This window comes from Mustelus asterias, chromosome 24, assembly GCF_964213995.1.
Source record: "Mustelus asterias chromosome 24, sMusAst1.hap1.1, whole genome shotgun sequence".
NCBI classification, from domain to species: domain Eukaryota; kingdom Metazoa; phylum Chordata; class Chondrichthyes; order Carcharhiniformes; family Triakidae; genus Mustelus; species Mustelus asterias.
Genome location: NC_135824.1, coordinates 58420729 through 58440964, shown reverse-complemented (window position 1 = coordinate 58440964; position 20236 = coordinate 58420729). Strand labels below are relative to the sequence as shown.

The following is a 20236-nucleotide window of genomic DNA, read 5'->3' as shown; positions in this document are numbered from 1 at the left end:
TTTAAGCAGGGTTATCTATAAATGACTATTCATCTTTACCAGTCTCTCATTCCTCCAATCAGTAAGCATATAATTGATGGCCAACACTAAAGAAACATGCAGTGTAATTTAAATATTGACTTGATATTGTAAATGACACAGAACTAAAGAAACAATTAAGAGTTTTGGAAACCTACCATTAGAAATTTTCAAGTCAGACTTAGGCACAAGCGGAGTTATTCTTCAGTCTGAAGAGTAGAAGTCTAACACTGTTACCCATAGATAATGTGACAAATCCACACCCTGGTCTGACTTCTAATAGGATTCCATTTAAGCAAAATCTTATTTACCCTAATTGTACTTTTTAAACTACTCGAGTGGGAGAATGTCAGTGTGCTGAGCTGTGTGTACACGCAGGGAAGGAAGGAGAGGTTCTGCACTTTGCTGTAATCCTTGCACTAGTTTCCCTGGGACCTCAGATTGCTCTAGGTCCCGTCAGATCTGATTGATGCTGAATCCACAATGTTTAAACCATTTTGTGGACATTCTTAAATTCTCCTCCAGTCAAATAAACACACAGACTCTGCAGAGGACACTTGTAACTAATTTTTAATGCAGTACCATTTCTTGCTACAAGGAATGGTAGCGATACACAGCCTGTATGTAGTACACTATAGACTAAACTAGCAGGATACAGTAAAGGTACATGGAACATCGGGCGATATAGTTTCTGTATAAAATTGTTAAGTACAAACATCTATAATTGGTGTACGTTGTTGTTCCTTCAAATTCAGTTCCAATGCAGAGCAACATTCCAGGTTGGTTCTCTAGTAACTAGAGAATGGGTCATGTTAAATATAAATTTATATATATTTTAAAACAATGTGAAATGAACCAAATAAAGCATGAACTATTAACATGTGAATCAAAAACTATATATACATTTTATCCCTGCTACACTTCAGCCCTCCTCCCACAAGCTGCCTCCCTCCACTCAGAGTGCAGGTCAGGAAAGCCACATTACTCTGCAACCATGAGTCAGGGCTTCACATTAAAAGCCACTTCCAAGTGCAAGTACAGCAGGGTTCTCTAAAGGCCGGATTGCAACCGTGAGCCGCTTGCTATTCGCACAAAAATTCAAAATAACTAAACCACTGCTTTAAAAACAAACCAAATTAAAGAGAGGAAAAAAATAAAATTTGTCCCTGAACCAGTAGCAACTCAAGAAGGAACTGACCCAACCTGGAAAGGATTCCTGTAAAACATTTTTAATATTTTAACCCCCTCCATCCCCCTGTGGAAAGGACGACAGGTTCAGCTGTTTTGTACAAAGCTTTAAATGTTTGTGCTGGTGAAAACAGAGGCTTGATTTGGGTTTAGATGCAGCTAGTTCGGGAGTTAAAATACTTTTGGTTTTCAGCAGTTTTCTCAATGAATGGAAGCACTTTCTCAGTTACAACAGACCCATTTCATTAGAACCACACTTCATAAGACTGGCCAATTAGTTGGATCACTAAATTACAAATTTCAGTTAGTTAATGTCCTATAACAGGAGCACGCAACCAAACTTGGGCCTGAAAAATCTGTCATCCTCTCTGTGCACAAATTTTATTTGAAACTCCACATTCATCATGCAAATTGTCTAGATGCCCTAATTTGCTCCAATCGAGGAAACTTTCGATCAACTCTGCACGTTGTTAGAACGTGGAGGGGTTGAAGCCCCTCAGAACACAGGAATGGACTCCATCAGTCTGTTAAAAAATACTAGACAAAATTATGTTGCTTAAAGTCTTTCTATTCAAATTATTCTTAAAGATATATTTAAACCAGGTGTCTGCATTTGAATGGGATAAGGTTCAAAGTTTGTGTGAAATAAAAGTTGAAGTACTTAGACCCCAAACCCAGCATCAGACAGAAAAAAATTTTTCAAAATGAGGCCAACCTTTCATAGAAAATCTTTAGCAAATTATAAAAACACTTCTACAACACGGCGGTTACTCTGCACTGTTGACAGGGGACTGCTCCCGAGAGCCGGACCAGGAACGAGTCGATTTAACAGGAGAATTCGATCGTGACCTCGACTGGGTTGGCTTCCGACGGCGTTTGACCTCAGGCGAGCGGCTCAGTGAGCGCGATTCATTCCTCTGCCGCTTGGTATCGCGGGCCGGCGACCTGCTGCGGGAACGGGACCTGCTGCGACTCGGCGAGCGGCTGGCAGATCGTGACGCACTTCTAGAACCCTTGTAGCTGCGGGATCTCGAAGAGCTTCTGGAGCGAGATCGGGTCCAAGACCTGGAAAGACAAAAGAGGCAGTCAAAAAAAAGAAATCCCACCATTCTAGAGTTTTCCCCTACACAGTGGTTATTGAGCTAGGCTCACATTAACCCAGGCCACAACTACAGGAAGATATCAGGTTTGGCAGCAAGTTTAGAACAAGGAGACTCTAGATAGGACATGTACAAGGAGTGTGGAACCATAACAAGGTACAAACCCACCTAGCTTTCTCTAATCTCTACACGATATGCCCTGTAGATGATGATGCTGGGACAAGAATTCAAAATAAAGACTGCATTGCAGACTGTTCTACCCCCACCTGCCTGGAATAATCATTAAGAGCATGGATGAAAGGTGATCATAGAGTGAAGATGTCTCACACAAACCAGGCTCAGCCACAGGCCTAGCTGGATGCTTGTGTTTACAAGCCCAAAATGTTTCTAAAAACATCTGAGACAGAAAAACAATGTAATCCTAATCCTGAGACAACTGTTAATAAATCAGCTCCTAAACTTAAAAAACAATTAACAGACTTCCCACAGAATGGCCATGGGTAAAACCACTGGAACTTTGAAGTGAAGAGTAAATATATATTTGAAATAGCAGGGAGGATAGAGGTGTTACCACCAGGATTACAGGGCGGTGGAATTAGTTAGGAACACGCAAACACAATGTCAGAATGATTTACACTCAATGTGGGGTTATGTTCCTCAGCTACTGAAAGCACAGGGTTATTGAACAGCTTGGTAATGCTGTCTAGTTATTGCAACAACTGGTTGGTAAAATATAAAATCAGCTTCATTTGTGCAGAATAAAGAGGCGTAGATCAGTCTACAGACTCAGCCTGTCTATTCCATGCAAGGTATTTCACAAACAAGTAGGTATTCATGCAGTCTAATAAACTTGCATCTACAGTCCTCGCCCCCACACTCCAAACATCCTTTTATTGAAATAAAACCACAGAACATCCATTTCAGAAACTTAAATCCAGCCAAGCAGAGTCCAAATTCTCATTTCACCCACGCCGGTTACCTGTGACGCCTTGGCTCCTCAATAAGCTGGACCCTGCGGCCACTGATCTCCTTTCCATCCAGTTTATCAATTGCATTTTTCAAGTCACTGTAAGAAGCGAACTCCACAATACTGCAGAAACAAAGGAGAAGAATCTCAGAACAGCAGAGTAAGACACGGCAGCAATCATCTTGCAGACACAGGAGGGGGCAGCATTGGAGGAACTCATTGCAGCAAAATCATTCATACATTTATGAGCATTTCAGGCTGTTTACAGCGGTAGTTTATGAGATGCTCCAAAATCACCCCAAATCCATTCAGCCTTTGTCATCTCCCCACAATTTCACGCGCAGATCTCTCCAATTATGGTTTCATCTTCGTGCTGCACTAACAGCCCTACCCATAGCCAGAAGAGGCGTGCGAGGGCCAGAGCTTTCCAGCAAAGACTTCCCAGCCAGTTACCCCCAGAATCTATGAGCTTCACACTTATACTACCACCACCCAACTCTCCCGCACCACTACCTCACTCATCATCTCCACTGCCCAGTGTTATCGCAGCCAGTCTCTGATGAGCCACAACTTCCTCCAGTTGGGCTTTGGTTTCACCAATGCTGGTCACCAGCCCTTGATAAAAACTTTGTACTCTTGTGTGACTCCATTCTCCGCCCTGGTCACAGTCTCAGACTGAGCCAGTACATCAGAGATCACACTGCCTTAACCGACTGAACTAAGTGTCCAACTCCATATTTTCTCCATCACAAGGACAGGCTATTCCAAGCATCATCCTTTTTCAGTCCTCTGTTGCAATCTTGTCCACCCATCACCTCCAGACTCAACCTTCCTGGTGGGGGTGTAAACTGAAAACTAAAATGGAATTCCCTCAGCACTTCCAGTTTCCACTAATCCTCAAGGTCCTTCTTAAAACCGACCCACTTTGACCAAGCATTTGGCCACCCCATCTGATATCAGACAGCACCTGGTAAAACAAACTCCTTTCTGAGGGATCTTTGGATGTTTTTGTAATATATGTCATTATTATATAATTCACCATTAAATGAGCTCAGCAGGATTGTTTTAAGTTTATTTTTAGTAGGCTTACATTAACACTGCAATGAAGTTACTGTGAAAATCCCCTAGTCGCCACACTCCGACACCTGTTCGGGTACGCTGAGGGAGAATTCAACACGGCCAATGCACCCTAACCAGCACGTCTTTGGACTGTGGGAGGAAACCGGAGCACCCGGAGGAAACCCACACAGACACTGGGAGAACGTGCAGACTCCGCACAGACAGTGACCCAAGCCGGGAATCGAACCCCGGTTCCTGGAGCTGTGAGGCAGCAGTGCTGCAAACAATGGCCCATTAAGATGGCTAGATTCCAGGTCAACAATCTGAATGGAAAATGCACAAGGGAGGCACTAAAGATCGCACATGTAGAGTTGCCACTCTCATGACAATTGCTTCCAACTCTTACCCTTCATTATTGTGGACTCTGTGAGCATCGGTGAAGGTCACTTCACCAGCCTGTCGCATGATGTCTTTCAGATCCTACAAACAGGAAAATCCTTTAAAATGCAGTTCAGACAAAGTTTTAAAACACTGCACAATCAATCAGTTACAACACAAGCCTCAGAATTGGGATGTCATGCTATGGGGCTTAGTTTAAGTGAATGACAGCGAGTGTGTGAGCAGCTACATATGAAACGTCTACTGCTCACTGATCGTATACCCAGAGGAGCGACTCTACCCATCAGTCTAAACAAGTGGCAACTGCCTGGTGACAAAACCAGATCTAAAACTTGCCCCTTTAACCATTCCTCAGAGCACAGGGTAGAATCTGCCCTCCTCCAACAAATAATCCGGCACATTACAGGCTGCCAGAGAGAATTAATTACAGCTATTGTTCCATGCTGAAAGTGTGCGCTTCCGGTGATAGACTCAAAATTCCAAACTGATCATCTTCACATCAGCCGCTCGGGCACCAGACTTTTCAATTCATGCTCGACCAAGTGAGGACAATAACTTGGGTCACTGACAGCTCTAATCACTTACAAACATTCACCAGCCACGGGGGGGGAAAGAGGCCAAGAATTCCTCCTCCTCCCACTTGTTGATCGAGTACACGGTCGGTGTAATCTATTGTGTTTGTTGTGCACTGATCCTTCATTACTGCTATCTGGATCACCAGGAGCATCTTGCCTCATTTAGTATTTTGTCGAGGGTTGAAGGGGGGAGGTCGCTATTTAGCACCCTGACTCAATTTCACGCACGCTACTCGTTTCAGCTTGTTTTAGAAACATTAATGCCCTCTTTTGCCTCAGTCTAGGCAGCCGCTAAAACAGTGAGGCATGTGAAGGTCATCGAGGGAGATTGCCGATCCCTGCGGAACATCCCTGAACATTATGTACAATATCATGACATCCCTATCCCATACATTAAAAATATCACAATTACATTTTAAATTAGCGCTGGGTTACCCAAACATTTACAACTTTAGGCAACCGACCATGCCCTACGTGATGCAGCTAAGCAAAGGGTGCACCCACTCAATACAATACCCTCTCGATACAGCTTCTTGGGACATGGCCCTCCCTCAGTGGCACCGAATGTGCCTGCCACCCTGGGTTAAGTGCCACCAATAATCATGGGTTGTGTGAAGGCTCGGCCACCTCACAAGTCAATCTCCTGTCAAGCCTCCAAGCGAGATCGACACGTTTTTTTTCTTACACCAGGACGGGGGATGCGACAGGTGTCGACGCCATCGGTGACCCTAGGATCAGTACAACCCAGAACCCGCGTCCAGCTGCCTGAATAATCGTGGGAGCCGATGGCAAATTAGTCAACACGGGACCTTTTCCAGATACAGGACGCGACAACACGAGAAAAGGGAACTCCTGGTCAAAATGCGAATGACCTCACGACAAGCTGCTAAACAAAGGTTTTCAAATTTAGTCAAATGGTCATTTCCAAACATTAAGCCATCAGATTTACATACAGTCTACATTCATCATAGTTACACTGGACTTTCCATTAATATTTTAAATCAGAAATATAATGGTTATTACATCGGTGCAGAAGACCATTAGATTTCATCATAAAAGTGCTAATTAAAATCAGATGTGCCTCCCTCGATCATATTTTCACAAAAATAACCCAAAAACACAAATTTTCATGCAACATTCTGTGCGGGGAGCGCCTGCGTGCTGTGTTCTGAAAATGGGACTGCCCACCTGGCAGTTAATAAATGACAACGTGGGCGAGGGGGATGGTGCGGGTCAGGGTGCATGGTCCCGAGCACTGACCGACCGACCGATCAAGAGGCAATATTTCTAGAATCATTCAAGAAACAGCTGAACTACTATTGGGATGCTTGGAGGGGGGGCAGGGTGTGAGGGAGGACAGGGGAATGAAAAGCAATAGTTAAGAGATAATCTGCCCTCATCTGGAACTTGCTCTGCGACCCTTGTATACCAAGACGATTTCCTCACTTCAAATTCCCAATCTTAAGATAGAGAATACCATTCACGCTGACTAAGAGGTCAAAACATTGTGAAGCATGAGAACAGATGACCACATGCAGGAATGCATTGGAGATAAAAGGCACAGTTATGCAATTAATCAAAGTACAATGATGCTTTAACATATCACGTCACAAGGTGGATTAAGACTAATTCATCTGCCGTATCAGTACCCAGCTGCAGGAGTTTGGGCTGAGATCCACACTCCATTTTGGAAACGCTTTACAGTCAGGTATCGCATAAACCACTGGAGGATAACTTCAACAACAATCTCAGCGAATTTCTCACCTTTCATTGGTGCAGATCACAAACACCCGCCTAAAAATCCAGGGGAAAGTGTCCAGGAAAACTGGTTCACACAACGTAAAGCATACTTATCCCAGAAGCCACAGATACAAAGACTGGAGAGTTTTTAAAAAGATTATTGCTTGGGAAACAAGAGTCAAGAGACTGGGGTTAAAAATTGTAAAGAGCGGTCACCACTGACAAACTTCCAGAGCACACTCAATAGACCCACTCCAATATCCATAGAATAATTATGTACATACGAATAGACAGAGTCCACATGCAGGTTAACGCAGGCTATGGGTTATATTTATGAAGTTATGACCCATGTGTTTTTAAGCACACATATCCAGGAGAAATATATTTTTTTAGTTTGCTAAATTCATGTAGATTTGTTACATTAGAATGTCAGAACCCACCTGCCAGCTAACACGGGAAGAGAGATTCTTCACTATCAGACGATAGTCAGTACGAACAGGAGGCCCATATCTGAGAATTTCAGAAAAAGGAAGCCATTAATTGAAAGCAAAACAATGTCAATATAACAGTGGTCTTAATGCACAATAATAATCTCCAATCTAAATGCAAAGGTACTAAGTTTGAGCACAGGTTGCAGGTTTGATTCTGGTCTGTGTTGAATCCACTATCTCCACTGGGGTGATGGTGAGGCCAGCTCGCTTTTTAATTAATTCAAGAGATATCCGCATGGCTGTCAAGGCCATCATTTATGGCTGAACCCTAATTGCTCGTACAGTGGTGACAGTGAGTCACATCTTTAACTGCTACAGTCCGTAATGAAGGGGGACTTCCAGGATTTTGACCCAGCGATTGTGGACAAACAGTAAATGTGGCTTGGAAGGTGGTTCAGAAGAACACAAAAGGTGCATGGAGTCGGAGCGGATGACTGAGTTACCTCTGTAACCGTCTTTACCAAGAAAGATGCTGTCCAAGATATAATGGAGGAGAAAAAGTGTTTTCATAATTTAAAAAATGGTTATTTTTCAGACTGGAGGAAGGGGAACGGGATTCCCAGTGGTCAGTGTCAGGGCCACTTCTTCTACTAATGATCTGGACTTGGGTACATGGGGCACAACTTCAAAACCAGTGGCTGACACAAAGCTACTCCATATTGTGAACTGTGAGGATAGTGATTAACAAGAGGCCATAGGCTGGTGAAGGAGCAGACACGTGGCAGTGAAATTTAATACAGAACTATTCATTTTGATAGAAAGGAGGAGGCGCAAAATAAAAATTCTGAAGAGTATACAGGAGCAGCGGGGCTGGTGTGCGCGCACGTGCCAGTGGGGCGCGGGGGGGGGGGGGGATGGACAGACAAGCGGTTGAAGTTGGTAGGGCAGGTTGCGAAAGTGGTTATCATATGGAATCTTGGGCTTTATTAGTAAATGCACAAGAATTATAATAAACCTTTTTAACAACATTGGTTCAGCCTCAATTGGAGACGGTGTCCAATTCTCAGCCCACACTTTAAGAAGGATGGGAAGGCATGAGACAAGGTGCAAGATTTGAAAGGGCAGCACAGTGTTCAGCACTGCTGCCTCACAGCACCAGGGACCTGGATTCAATTCCGGCCTTGGGTCACTGTCCGTATGCAAGTTGCACTTTCTCCCCGTGTCTGCGGGGGTTTCCTCCCACCCTCCCAAGATGTGCGGGTTAGGTGCATTGGCCAGGCTAAATTGCCCCTTAGAGTCGGGGACTCGCAGAGTAAATACCTGGGGTTACGAGGATAGGGTGGGATTGTGGTCGGTGAAAACCAGATGGGCCGAATGGCCCACTTCTGTGCTGCAGGGATTCTATGATCTTTCATCAGAACTGGAAGGTGTTACGGGATCAACAGACTAAGTCGAGGCAGGGAAAAAATGGGCTGAAAATAAGCAAGAAGAGGTGTGTGATAGGTGAGAAGAGGGAATTGTGTAAGGTAAAAGTGAATCATAATGAAAGGTGAGTTGGGAGTGAGGTGCTGGATAGGTATCAATGGTTACAGCAGAATGTTAGCCAGAAACCTGGTAAATGTAGCAAAGGAGAAAGTTCCTGTGGCCCAGCAACATGAGGGGAAGCCGGCTGGATTACAGGGTGTGGATTTCCTTTGCCGTCTGTACTCTTCCCGAACACAAGCACTAGTCTCATGTTTAAGCATTGTTTGTGAATTTGGAGACTGCACCAATAACCGTGACATCCAGCCAGACAGGCTGCACAACCCCTGCATTCTCTGAGAGAAGTAATTTTAAACGCGATTTCTTCTTCACCCCTCCCCAATCCATTTCGTTTACCTGAGTCCGCTGCTTCGCTCACTTCTGGGGCGGTAATAGTTAAATCTTCCACCAAACCTGCCCCCTCCTCTCCGAGGTGGTGCCTTAGCAAGTTCCACAGTGATCCTGGAGAGTTTTAAAAAGCAATTCATTGAAACCAGAAAAGCTACAAATGTATTAGCTGCAAGCACCACAACCTCAGAATTGTACAGTGTGTGTTTTTCCAAGTATAATCCTCAAGTGCAAACGAGACACATTTTACTGAAAAATCACTGTTTGCAGCAGAATACAGATAAGTTATAACTGATAAAAGGATACTGGTTACAGTTAAGATATATCCTCAATCATTTCCAACAATTATATTCCGAATGAAAGTGGCCCCAAGAGTTCAGGTGAAATCAGCAGGTCCACAGACTATACAAACGAGAAGGTGCCCAATAGCGTGCCTATTCCAGCCAATGGGACTAGACCCATGGCTAGAAAACACAATGGCACAGAGTTCAGAATTGGGCTCAGCTATGAGGCTGAGTGAATAAAAACCCTGCCCAGGTTCAGCCGAGCTGGAATAACAAATGGTGCTTAAAGTTTGTAAATGGTGACTAAAGATACAAGTGGAAATGCAACCCAAGGGTCAGATGCAACAGAACGAGTGGAAAAATAATGTGGAGAGAGGTAACTGCGAAGGTTTTGGGCAGCTTTAGAATATCAACTTGCTTTACTAATTCCTTTATTTAAAATCCATGCTTACAGAATGTTTACCCACATAAACAATCTATTGCAAAGTGAATCTGTCTCCTGATAAATTCTGCAGGTGCTTCAGTCAACTTCCGTTACTGAGGGTTTGTCATCTTTCACAGATGTTAACGTTTTGGCACCATGAAGTTTACTGTTACTATTTAAGTTTGAAGCCTGGCCCTACACAAATTATGAATCGGGAGAGTTCGCACAGATCTGAAGGGTTCAGGAGGCTGATAGAATTTGCAGCAAGATTTGATATACTTTTCTTCCTCTTCTCACTGAGAACCTTCTAGCCATATTCCGATATCTTCACACGCAGTTTACATCACAATCAAGCGGTATAAAACTCCCCACTTTAACCCAATTGCTGCCTCAACTGCAATCAACAAATTGAGAATCGAATCCAATACTTTCCAACTGATACCACTGAGCGCGAGAAAATTGTGCATTAACCTTCATGCAGGCAATATCTAGCTGTATAAAACTTTAGTTGGACAGCATATTGCGTGCAGTTCTGGTTGCCACATATGGCGAAGGAAATGGATGCTTTGGGGAGGATGCAAAGAAAGTTTACCAGGAGATTGTCTGGATGGTTTCAGGTATGAGGAGAAGTTGAATAAACTTGGATTTTTACTGGAAAGACAGAGGCTGAGGGGAGATCTGACAGAACTCTACAAAATTATGAGAAGCATGATGGATAGGCGAGATCGTCAGAGGCTTTTTCTCCAGGTGGAAGGGTCGACTACAAGAGGCACAGGTTCAAGGTGAGGGGTGGTAAGTTTAGGGGAGATGTGCGGGGAATGTTTTTCACACAGAGGCTGGTGTGTGCATGGAACGCACTGCCAGTGGAAGTGGCGGAAGCAGGCACACTAGCAATGTTCAACATGCATCTTGATGCACACGAACAGGAGATGAACAGAGGGATAGAAACCATATATTGACACAGGCTTGGTGGGCCGAAGGGCCTGTGCATGTGCTACATTGTTCTTTGTTGGACTGTTAAAATGTTAGCCAAATAGTATCCAAGTGGCATTTAGATGTTTTGGTTCTAGTAAAATATAATTGTGAACATCCTTGGAAAGCCACTGGATGCATTTCCTATTTCAACACAATAAACTTAAATAAAGAATTCTAAGTATTTATTGATTGAAACACCTACCTCTCCCGGAACAGCTCCTTCCCATTCAGCTCATAAACTGCATCGTCCGCATCCCGAGCATCATCAAATTCCTGAAAAAGAATACAAAATTCTATTTATTAAAACAAAATTAGTAAACAGCTTCAGAAAATTAATGTTTATTACATCCCGGAGGGCAAGAGTTCAAATTCAACCAGGACAAAAAAAAAAAGAGCAGAAACTGCTGGATGACAGCGTGTAAAACAAACAGCCGTTTCAGCAACACCCTGCACGGAGAGAATACACTGCCCAATCTTCTTTCAATGTCTCAATTGTCCCAGCAAATCATCATCTCTACACGGCAATGGGATGGACAATGAATACAAGCTTACCAGCAATGTTCAAAGCCAGAGAACAAGTCAGAAAAATATTGTTAATTCAGGGAACAGCAACAGACATGAGAATAATGCACCATTTTACTGCCAGAAACAAAACGTACCTTTGGTTATAGTTTCTCCAGTGCATCACTAACCAAATCAGAACCACCCTCTCTTCTAGATTAGCCAAAATGGAAGCCACTGTACCACACAGGAAAGCGGAGTCAGAATATAGGAATGAGGAGAAGTGGGCAAACTCAGTCCCTCAAGCCTGCTTTGCCATTCAATCAGATAATGGTTGATGTCTCCCTGCTCTCAAATCCACCTCCCCAGGTGTCACAGAGGGACATGAGCTGCAAACAGGTTAGTGCAGCAACATTCGAGGAAAATCTATTTGCATCACAAACAGCAAAGTAATCAAGACTACTCACTAAAACCTCATCCAAGCTGAAAGAAAATGTACTGAAAGGAAAAGGTGCTGGGAGATAAAATTATTATAGCTGGCACTTAATTAAGGCACAACAAGGAAGAGGGAAACCATTGTTGCTGGGATTGCGCCCAAAATAGAGAATGAAATTCACTTTCAAAAATGGTATAGATATGAATGAATATAGGGACGAGCTTCAATACCAATTCTCTGACGTCACCACATGATAAAGCAGAAATATTTTACATTAAAACCAATATTTGCTTGCAATCTCAAATATCTGAGATGCCAGAGTATGAAAATCCAGAGTCCCCAGTTGAAAATGCTTGAGTCTCAGACAGTTAATGAGATTTTATTTTTAATTTTATTGCTGGGATACGAGACAAAGCCACATTAATATTAATTGTTCCACACTGCTCACATGCCAAGGAATGTGGTGGGTCTTTTTGACCCACTGCTGGCCCTGTGATTACGTTCTCATGAAGTTATGTGGGTAACTCCATGGTATTGACTCAGTGATATCTATCCAGGTTAGAATGATGTGTAACTCGGAAGGGAACCAGGGCACCCATGTAGTTTCCACAGTGCTTGTCATTCTCAAGAGTGGTCAAAGTCAGAGGATTGGGTGATATTTTCAATGTAATGTGTCACCTTCATGAATTGCTGCAATGCATCCTGCAGATTGTACAGTGCAGCAGTGGCATGAGAGATGGTGCTGTGCTCTCTATATTGCTGCAGTGATCCAGGTGTGATGACTGCTTCATCATATTCCTGACTTATGCCTTGCGGACATGTGATCAGCAACTTGGACTCGAAACGTTGGCTCTGTTCCCTCTCCACAGACGCTGTCAGACCTGCTGAGATTTTCCAGCATTTTGTGTTTTCATTTCAGATCCCAGCATCCGCAGTATTTTGCTTTTATTGGAAACAAGGTGGCGACGGACTTTAAGGGCTGGACATATCCAGACAATCTTTCATGTTATTGGGCAGATGTCAATGTCACAACTCTCCTGGAGTAGTTTAGTTAGGGCAGCAGCTCTACCTGAAGAACTCAGAGCTACAACTGGAATCTGATAATGGACTGTTTTTGTTACGTCCAAAGTGCAGGCTATGGGTCACACATCCTCCCACAACTCCCACGCACACCCCTATTATTTTGACTGTATTTGCAGTCATTCAAGTGACTGGTGTTTTCTTAACCTTGTGTTACTGTTTTTCTTCTCAAATACGTGACCTCCTTACTGCTGCTTGAAAAAAAAGAGAAAGGCTTCAGTTGCCACAGCATTTATCTGGTTGGTCTGGTTAGCTTGTGTGCTTAAAGGACTGTATTTGCAATTCAGCTCCCCGGCCTTAGATTAAGAATGTGCATACTGACTATCGGTTCATACAGTCCTGATTACTGCAGATAGATCTGGTTTGCCCCTATTGAGTGTGATACATCTTAGATGATTTGGAAGCCGATTTGTTGGGATCCTGATCCAAAGCTAAGGGTTGGAAATGCATGGTTAAGGACTGACCTAATGGACACCCCACAGCTCCCCACACCGCTGTACCAAGCACCTCAATTTTGACAAAATGGTTTTTAAAAATTCATCTGTATTTGCTGAAGATCACGCCAAACTCCATTAAAGTCTCATGGATAAATAAGGGCCCATTACGCTTCACTATCAATTCATTGGATGTGAAATACTTTGGAAATACACATGATGTACTGTTTAGGGGTGAAAAGCCTCTGCCTCTTTACAATAAAACTCCAACGTGCAGTAAAATACAAAAAGCAAAAAGCAGCCATCCTGAAACTTGGGTTGATGGAGTGAGGCCAACTAAAACAGTACCCGACAGTTGTCAGATTGATGACTTTGTATATCTGGACTGACAGTTGGTACCAAATATCAACAGAAGAATGGTCTGGTTGTAAAATGAAGTTTGTCAGAATGTTCTATGGCTTGCGTCGTCAGTTCAACATATTGGATACAATACAACAACTTTAGGGGAATTCAAGCTGTGCTACATCAAGCAAATATACCAATGGAAAGCAGCCTCGGGCCAGCTTCAGATACTCAGGAGCTAGATCGATGAGCGTCTACCATATGCACAACACTCAGCACCCATGAAGATTTGTTTTATATGGTAACATTTGTGCCACAAATGCCAGGCTCTAACAAGAGACATTAACTCTCTCCCTTTAAATTCCAATGACATCAACTTCACCAAGTTCCCCCACCCCATCAACATCCATTAAACACACAACCTAACCGGACCAACCAGATAAACGCTGTGATAACTGAAGCCTGCCTTTTTTCGAGCAACAACAACAATGAGGTCAGGTTATTTGAGAAGAAAAACAAGGTTAAGAAAACACAAGTTACTTACATTAATTAATAAAGTTTATTAAGCAATAAGTTCTCCCAAACTCCCCTGCGAAATCAGCTTCATAAATGTGGGAGGATAAAATCCACTTCTGAATAACTATTTTAAGCTGGGAAAGATCTTAGAATCAGCCATTTCCTCAAATTAGGATTTTGCAATCTCAGCCAGGTTGCCCCCCGTACCACTATCCAAATCAGAATTAATATTAAGACTATATGAAATTGGAGGGTGCAACCATGGGAGTCCAGCAAGGTGTGCCACAGACCACGGGAGTCCAGCAAGGTGTGCCACAGCTGCAATGAGGGAACCTTCAAATTCAATGTCGCACACTACAATCCCAAAAGGGCAATCACATTCTACAAAAAAGAATAATTTTATGTTTCGAAACATCTCGGAGAGCCCCGTAGCCTCCCAAACACAAACCACCCCCGCCCAACAAATGGGTAAAATACTCACCACAAACCCAAAGCCTCTCTTCAGGTCAATTTCACGAATTCGTCCATAACCTTTGAAGAACTTTTCCACATCACGTTCTCTCACCTGAGGGCTCAGGCGACCAATGAACACACGGCAACCGTTCATTTTGAAATGATGATTTTATATAGCCTGAAAGAAGATTGCAATTACGTTGCAAGGTTAAGACGGGAATTTCTAGACAGCCTGAAAATGTCTCACCAGCCACCAAAAAAAGGCGTATGATCGCTGGTCTAATCAGACTGCGGCTCAATAGGTCACGTGGAGATAACTTGCAATCAACTTAGGGATTGGGCAAGTTGCCAACTTGCCTAATTACAATTGGCCTCCTTTTAACAGTACACACTTCACTCTGTTAAACAGAAATTCACCCAAGCTTTGAAAGCCTACACACTGTACATTAGCAATAAAATCTTCATTATTTCCTGCAGGTCTCTCTAATCTTCATTAACCCAGAGCAATTTTCACCAATTAGATTCAGGGCTCCTCAAGAGAAGACAGCAAGGCAGTGCATGCACACAGGAGCACCTTAAAAGAAGCTGGTTACAATAAGTGACTACTCTCAAATCTAAATGCTACAAATGAACAATGCAATGAAGGATTAGTAAATTAGAAGTGTAAACACGAAGGAACCTTCTGGGCATTAACAACTAGTAAGAGTTTTAACAACACCAGGTTAATGTCCAACAGGTTTATTTGGTAGCAAATGCCATTAGCTTTCGGAGCGCTGCTCCTTCGTCAGATGGAGTGGATATAGAAACATAGGAAAACTACAGCACAAAACAGGCCCTTCGGCCCCACAGGTTGTGCCGAACATATCCCTACCTTTTAGGCCTACCTATAACCTTCCATCCTATTAAGTCCCATGTACTCATCCAGGAGTCTCTTAAAAGACCCTATTGAGTTTGCCTCCACCACCACTGACGGCAGCCGATTCCACTCGCCCACCACCCTGTGTGAGAAAAACTTCCCCCTAACATCTCCCCTGTACCTACCCCGCAGCACCTTAAACCTGTGTCCTCTCGTAGCAGCCATTTCCACCCTGGGAAAAAGCCTCTGAGAGTCCACCCGATCTATGCCTCTCAACATCTTATATACCTCTATTGGGTCTCCTCTCATCCTACGTCTCTCCAAGGAGAAAAGACCGAGCTCCCTCAGCCTATCCTCATAAGGCATGCCACTCAATCCAGGCAACATCCTTGTAAACCTCCTCTGCACCCTTTCAATCTTTTCCACATCCTTCCTGTAATAAGGCAACCAGAATTGGGCACAGTACTCCAAGTGGGGTCTGACGAGAGTCTTATATAGCTGCATCATTATCCCCGGACTCCTAAACTCAATCCCTCGATTGATAAAGGCCAGCGCACCATACGCCGCCTTAACCACCTCCTCCACCTGCGGGGCTGATTTTAGAGTCCTATGGACCCGGACCCCAAGGTCCTTCTGATCCTCTACAGTACTAAGATATCTGCAGATATCCACTCCATCTTTAACCTGGTGTTGTTAAAACTCTTACTGTGTTTACCCCAGTCCAATGCCGGCATCTCCACATCATTAACAACTAGCTCAGTGATTTGAATAACCCTGGGGCACTGCATTTCGTTAATGTAGCTCAGGAACCAGGAGCAAATTCAAACTTTTTAACCTAACAAAGCAGACACCTTAGTTAGGCAATTCTAAGCTCGACTCAATTCAAACATTCAGGTTGTTTAAACTTCACTCTGTGGCACTTCAACCTTTGGACTATATAAAAATGCTCCCTGCTGGCGGATTTTAAAATCAAGTACATTTTGCAACACCTTTTGGCACAAAGGGTATTGTTGCATTTATTGGAAAATATATTGGCTTCCATCCAGATTCACAACTTTATAGCCGATTAAGTGACACCCCCAGTTTATTCAGACTTCCCTAAAAGCAGAAAAAAAACAAGAGCACAAGCAAAATAATTCCACGCCCCAGTTTTAAAATTTAAAATAACCATCGGTTTGAGGGAGAGAGTTCACAATCCTAACCACTCACCCAACCCCTAATTCTGCCCTGTTTGCATCATCTGCAGGTTTTGGGGTAAGGCTGTAATTATTTTTTTTCTGCTGTCCTCTTGCAAAATCTTCACCATTATCTGACATTTGTACCTTCTCGTTATCATCTCCCCAACCAGCAGAAACAATTTAATCACCCATTTAACTTAACATTAAACCCTCAGGGAAGCTGGGCAGTATTTTCTTTGGGGTTTTTTAATTTCCTCTAACTTTTTTTTACCCTAAATATCACAAAAAAGGTTTAATGGAGAGCTAACCTGGGGGTCATTTTCTCTTGAAAACAGTTGGAATCTGAACCGAATTTGAAATTTAAAGTTAGTGGCTGCCCCCAAAATTTTATCAAAATAGTAAATTAAATGTTTTTTTTTAAATTGGTGGGATTGTTTTCCAATCCCCCTCCCTCTCCCCCACTGTACCAGGGGTTCCTGGTGCGGATGGAGAAGGTTCCAGAAAGGCAAAGCAGTTTATATGATGGGGACAGTGCAGGGGGGAGAGGAGCCTGTGCCCCTCCCCCACTCTGCGGCCTACACACAGCCTCAGCCTCCCGCCACCAACTCCGAGCGACACCGCGGATCGAGGCCCTCCCGCCGCCCTCACGCTGCTGTCCCCCCGGGCCGGGCCGGGCCTCACTCTGCTCACTCGGTGACTGTGCTGCCGCTCTCGCTGTGCTTGCTGCCGCCGCTCAGACTGCGCGCTGCTGTCTCCTCTCCCGGTACCACCTCCGATCCTCCCTCTCCGATCACTTGACGCTGCAGTGGAACGGGGCTTCCCGGCCGCGGCAGCAAGGGCTGCCTTGTGACGTCACCGCGACGCGACGGCGCCCCGCCCACCCCCCGTTCAACTGTCAGCCCCTTCGCCCCGCCCACTCTCCGTCATCCCTGTCAATCACACTCTTCGCCCCGCCCACTCTCCAATTACGGGCGCTCGCCTCCCGCTCCCCCGCCGCCCCGCCCCTTTGTGCGTCAGTCAGACCTCGCCCCGTCCACTCACCAATCGCCCTGTCAATCACAGCGTAAACCACGCCCTTCCTCCGTCGTTCAGTCTCCGAGCTGCCCACTCACAGTCCATCTCCCACTCGCCTCCCGCCCCCTGTCAATCACAGCATTTGCCCCGCCCCTTGCTATGTCAGTCAGGCTTCGGGCCTCCCACTGCCTCACGTAGTCCATTTCGGACTCGCCTCCCGCCCCCTGTCGATCAGAGCCATCACCCGCCCCCCTCTCCATCACTCCCCTCCCCGTCCCCTTCTGACAATCACAGCCTTCATCCCGCCCCTTTCCATGTCAATCACTGTATTTGCCCCGCCCCTTTCCATGTCAATCACTATTTACCCCGCCCCTTTCTACCTTCATCAGTCTTCGACGCCTTTTCCCACGTCGATCACGGTCATCTTCGCCATGCCCATTTCTACGTCAGACATCCTTGGCCACGACATTTCTACGTCAGTCATCCATCGCCACACCCATTTCAACGTCAGTCATCCTTCGCCACGCCCATTTCGATGTGCCATCCTTCGCCACGCCCATTTCTACGTCAGATATTCTTCGCCACGCCCATGTCTACGTCAGTCATCCTTCGCCACGCCCATTTCTACCTCAGTGGCCCTCCTCGGCCCCACCCTCTCTCCAGCACCCTCCATTGCCTCCAGCTCGCTGTCAATCACAGCCTCGCCACGCCTCTTTCTGCGTCACTCAATGGCTTCGCCCGCCCCTGTCAATCAATGCCAAGTCACACCCTCCGCCCCGCCCACTCACCAGGGACCAGTCACCCCGTCCCGCCCCTTTATCTGTCAATCACTGTCGTTGCCCCGCCCACTGCCCCTCCCTCCCCACTTTCCTCTCCCTCATTCCACACTCCCAATGTCAAAAGATTTGTTTGGATTCGTTTCCCTGTTTATAAACCTTCAGATAAATCCCAACTCCTCGGTTTTGGTTTGATCCAATTTTCCATCAGTAACACTGGGGATGACAGAGGGAGCTTGGGGTGCAGGTCCACAGATCCCTGAGGCAGCAGGACAGGGAGATGAGGTGGTTAACAAGGCATGTGGGATACTCACCTTTATTAGCCAAGGAATAGAGTAGAAGGGAGGTTCGCTTTGATTTGAGTTATTATTGTCACATCTATTAACATAAAGTATTGTTTCTTACGCACTACACAGACAAAGCATACCGTTCATAGAGTGAAATGGAGATGCCAGCGTTGGACTGGGGTAAACACAGTAAGAAGTCTCACAATACCAATGGGCGGCACGGTAGCACAGTGGTTAGCACTGCTGCTTCACAGCTCCAGGGTCCTGGGTTCGATTCCCGGCTCGGGTCACTGTCTGTGTGGAGTTTGCACATTCTCCTCGTGTCTGCGTGGGTTTCCTCCGGGTGCTCCGGTTTCCTCCCACAGTCCAAAGATGTGCGGGTTAGGTTGATTGGCCAGGTTAAAAAAAAAATTGCCCCTTAGAGTCCTGGGATGCGTAGGTTAGAGGGATTAGCAGGTAAAATATGTGGGGTGGGATTGTGGTCGGTGCAGACTCGATGGGCCGAATGGCCTCCTTCTGCACTGTAGGGTTTCTATGATTCTATGAAGTCCAACAGGGGCGGCACGGTAGCACAGTGGTTAGCACTGCTGCTTCACAGCTCCAGGGACCCGGGTTCAATTCCCGGCTTGGGTCACTGTCTGTGTGGAGTTTGCACATTCTCCTCATGTCTGCGTGGGTTTCCTCCGGGTGCTCCGGTTTCATCCAAAGATGTGCGGGTTAGGTTGATTGGCCATGCTAAAAATTGCCCCTTAGTGTCCTGAGATGCGTAGGTTAGAGGGATTAGTGGGTAAATATGTAGGGATATGGGGGTAGGGCCTGGGTGGGATTGTGGTCGGTGCAGACTCGATCGGCCAAATGGCTTCTTTCTGCACTGTAGAGTTTCTATGATTCTATGAGATTTATTTGGTAGCACGAGCTTTCAGAGTGCTGCTCCTTCATCAGGTGAGGTTCATAGAGTACATAGGGGAGAAGGAAAGGAGAGGGTGCAGAATATGGTATTACTGTCATTGCTAGGGTGTAGAGAAAGATTAACTTAATATAAGGTCAAAAGTCTGACGGCAGCAGGGATGAAGCTGTTCTTGAGTCAGCTGGTACATGACCTCAGACTTTTGTATCTTTCTCCCCAAGAAAGAAGGTGGAAGAGAGAATGTCCGGGGTGCGTGGGGTCCTTAATTATGCTGGCTGCTTTTCCGAGGTAGCAGGAACTGTAGACAGAGTCAATGGATGGGAGGTTGGTTTGCTTGATGGACTGGGCTTCGTTCACGACGCTTTGTAGTTTTATTGTGGTCTTGGGCAGAGCAGGAACCATACCAAGCTCTGATACAACCAGAAAG

At 45.0% G+C, this 20236-nt stretch overlaps 1 protein-coding gene across 9 annotated transcripts; it reads right to left on the bottom strand.

Moving 5' to 3' along the window:
- Window positions 1–571: 571 nt before the first annotated feature.
- LOC144511405 (serine/arginine-rich splicing factor 5-like) lies at window positions 572–17710 on the bottom strand. 9 transcript variants are annotated; one of them, XR_013500814.1, is made up of 9 exons: window positions 17516–17710; window positions 14820–14969; window positions 11232–11302; window positions 9356–9460; window positions 7487–7556; window positions 5811–6192; window positions 4739–4812; window positions 3286–3396; window positions 572–2271 (listed from the first exon to the last, which is right to left on the bottom strand). XR_013500814.1 is itself a non-coding variant. In XM_078241728.1 (8 exons), the coding sequence occupies exons 2-8, from the start codon at window positions 14943–14945 to the stop codon at window positions 1974–1976; spliced, it is 855 nt and encodes a 284-aa protein (XP_078097854.1). In that variant the 5' UTR covers window positions 14946–14969; window positions 17507–17640; the 3' UTR covers window positions 572–1973. The 9 variants fall into 9 exon arrangements, 2 of the variants coding, with proteins under 2 accessions (XP_078097854.1, XP_078097853.1); XR_013500818.1 differs by having other exon boundaries at window positions 5823–6189; window positions 17516–17632; XR_013500817.1 differs by having other exon boundaries at window positions 5811–6189; window positions 17516–17629.
- Between the last annotated feature and the right edge of the window lie 2526 nt (window positions 17711–20236).

Coding starts and splice junctions, on each gene's coding strand:
- LOC144511405 (XM_078241728.1), bottom strand. CDS start 14,945: ATGAACGGTTGCCGTGTGTTCATTGGTCGCCTGAGCCCTCAGGTGAGA. Junction 11,303..14,819: donor AGAGAGGCTTTGGGTTTGTG/GTGAGTATTTTA, acceptor ATTCTTTTTCAG/GAATTTGATGATGCTCGGGA. Junction 2,272..3,285: donor GAGGAGCCAAGGCGTCACAG/GTAACCGGCGTG, acceptor TTGTCTTTCCAG/GTCTTGGACCCGATCTCGCT.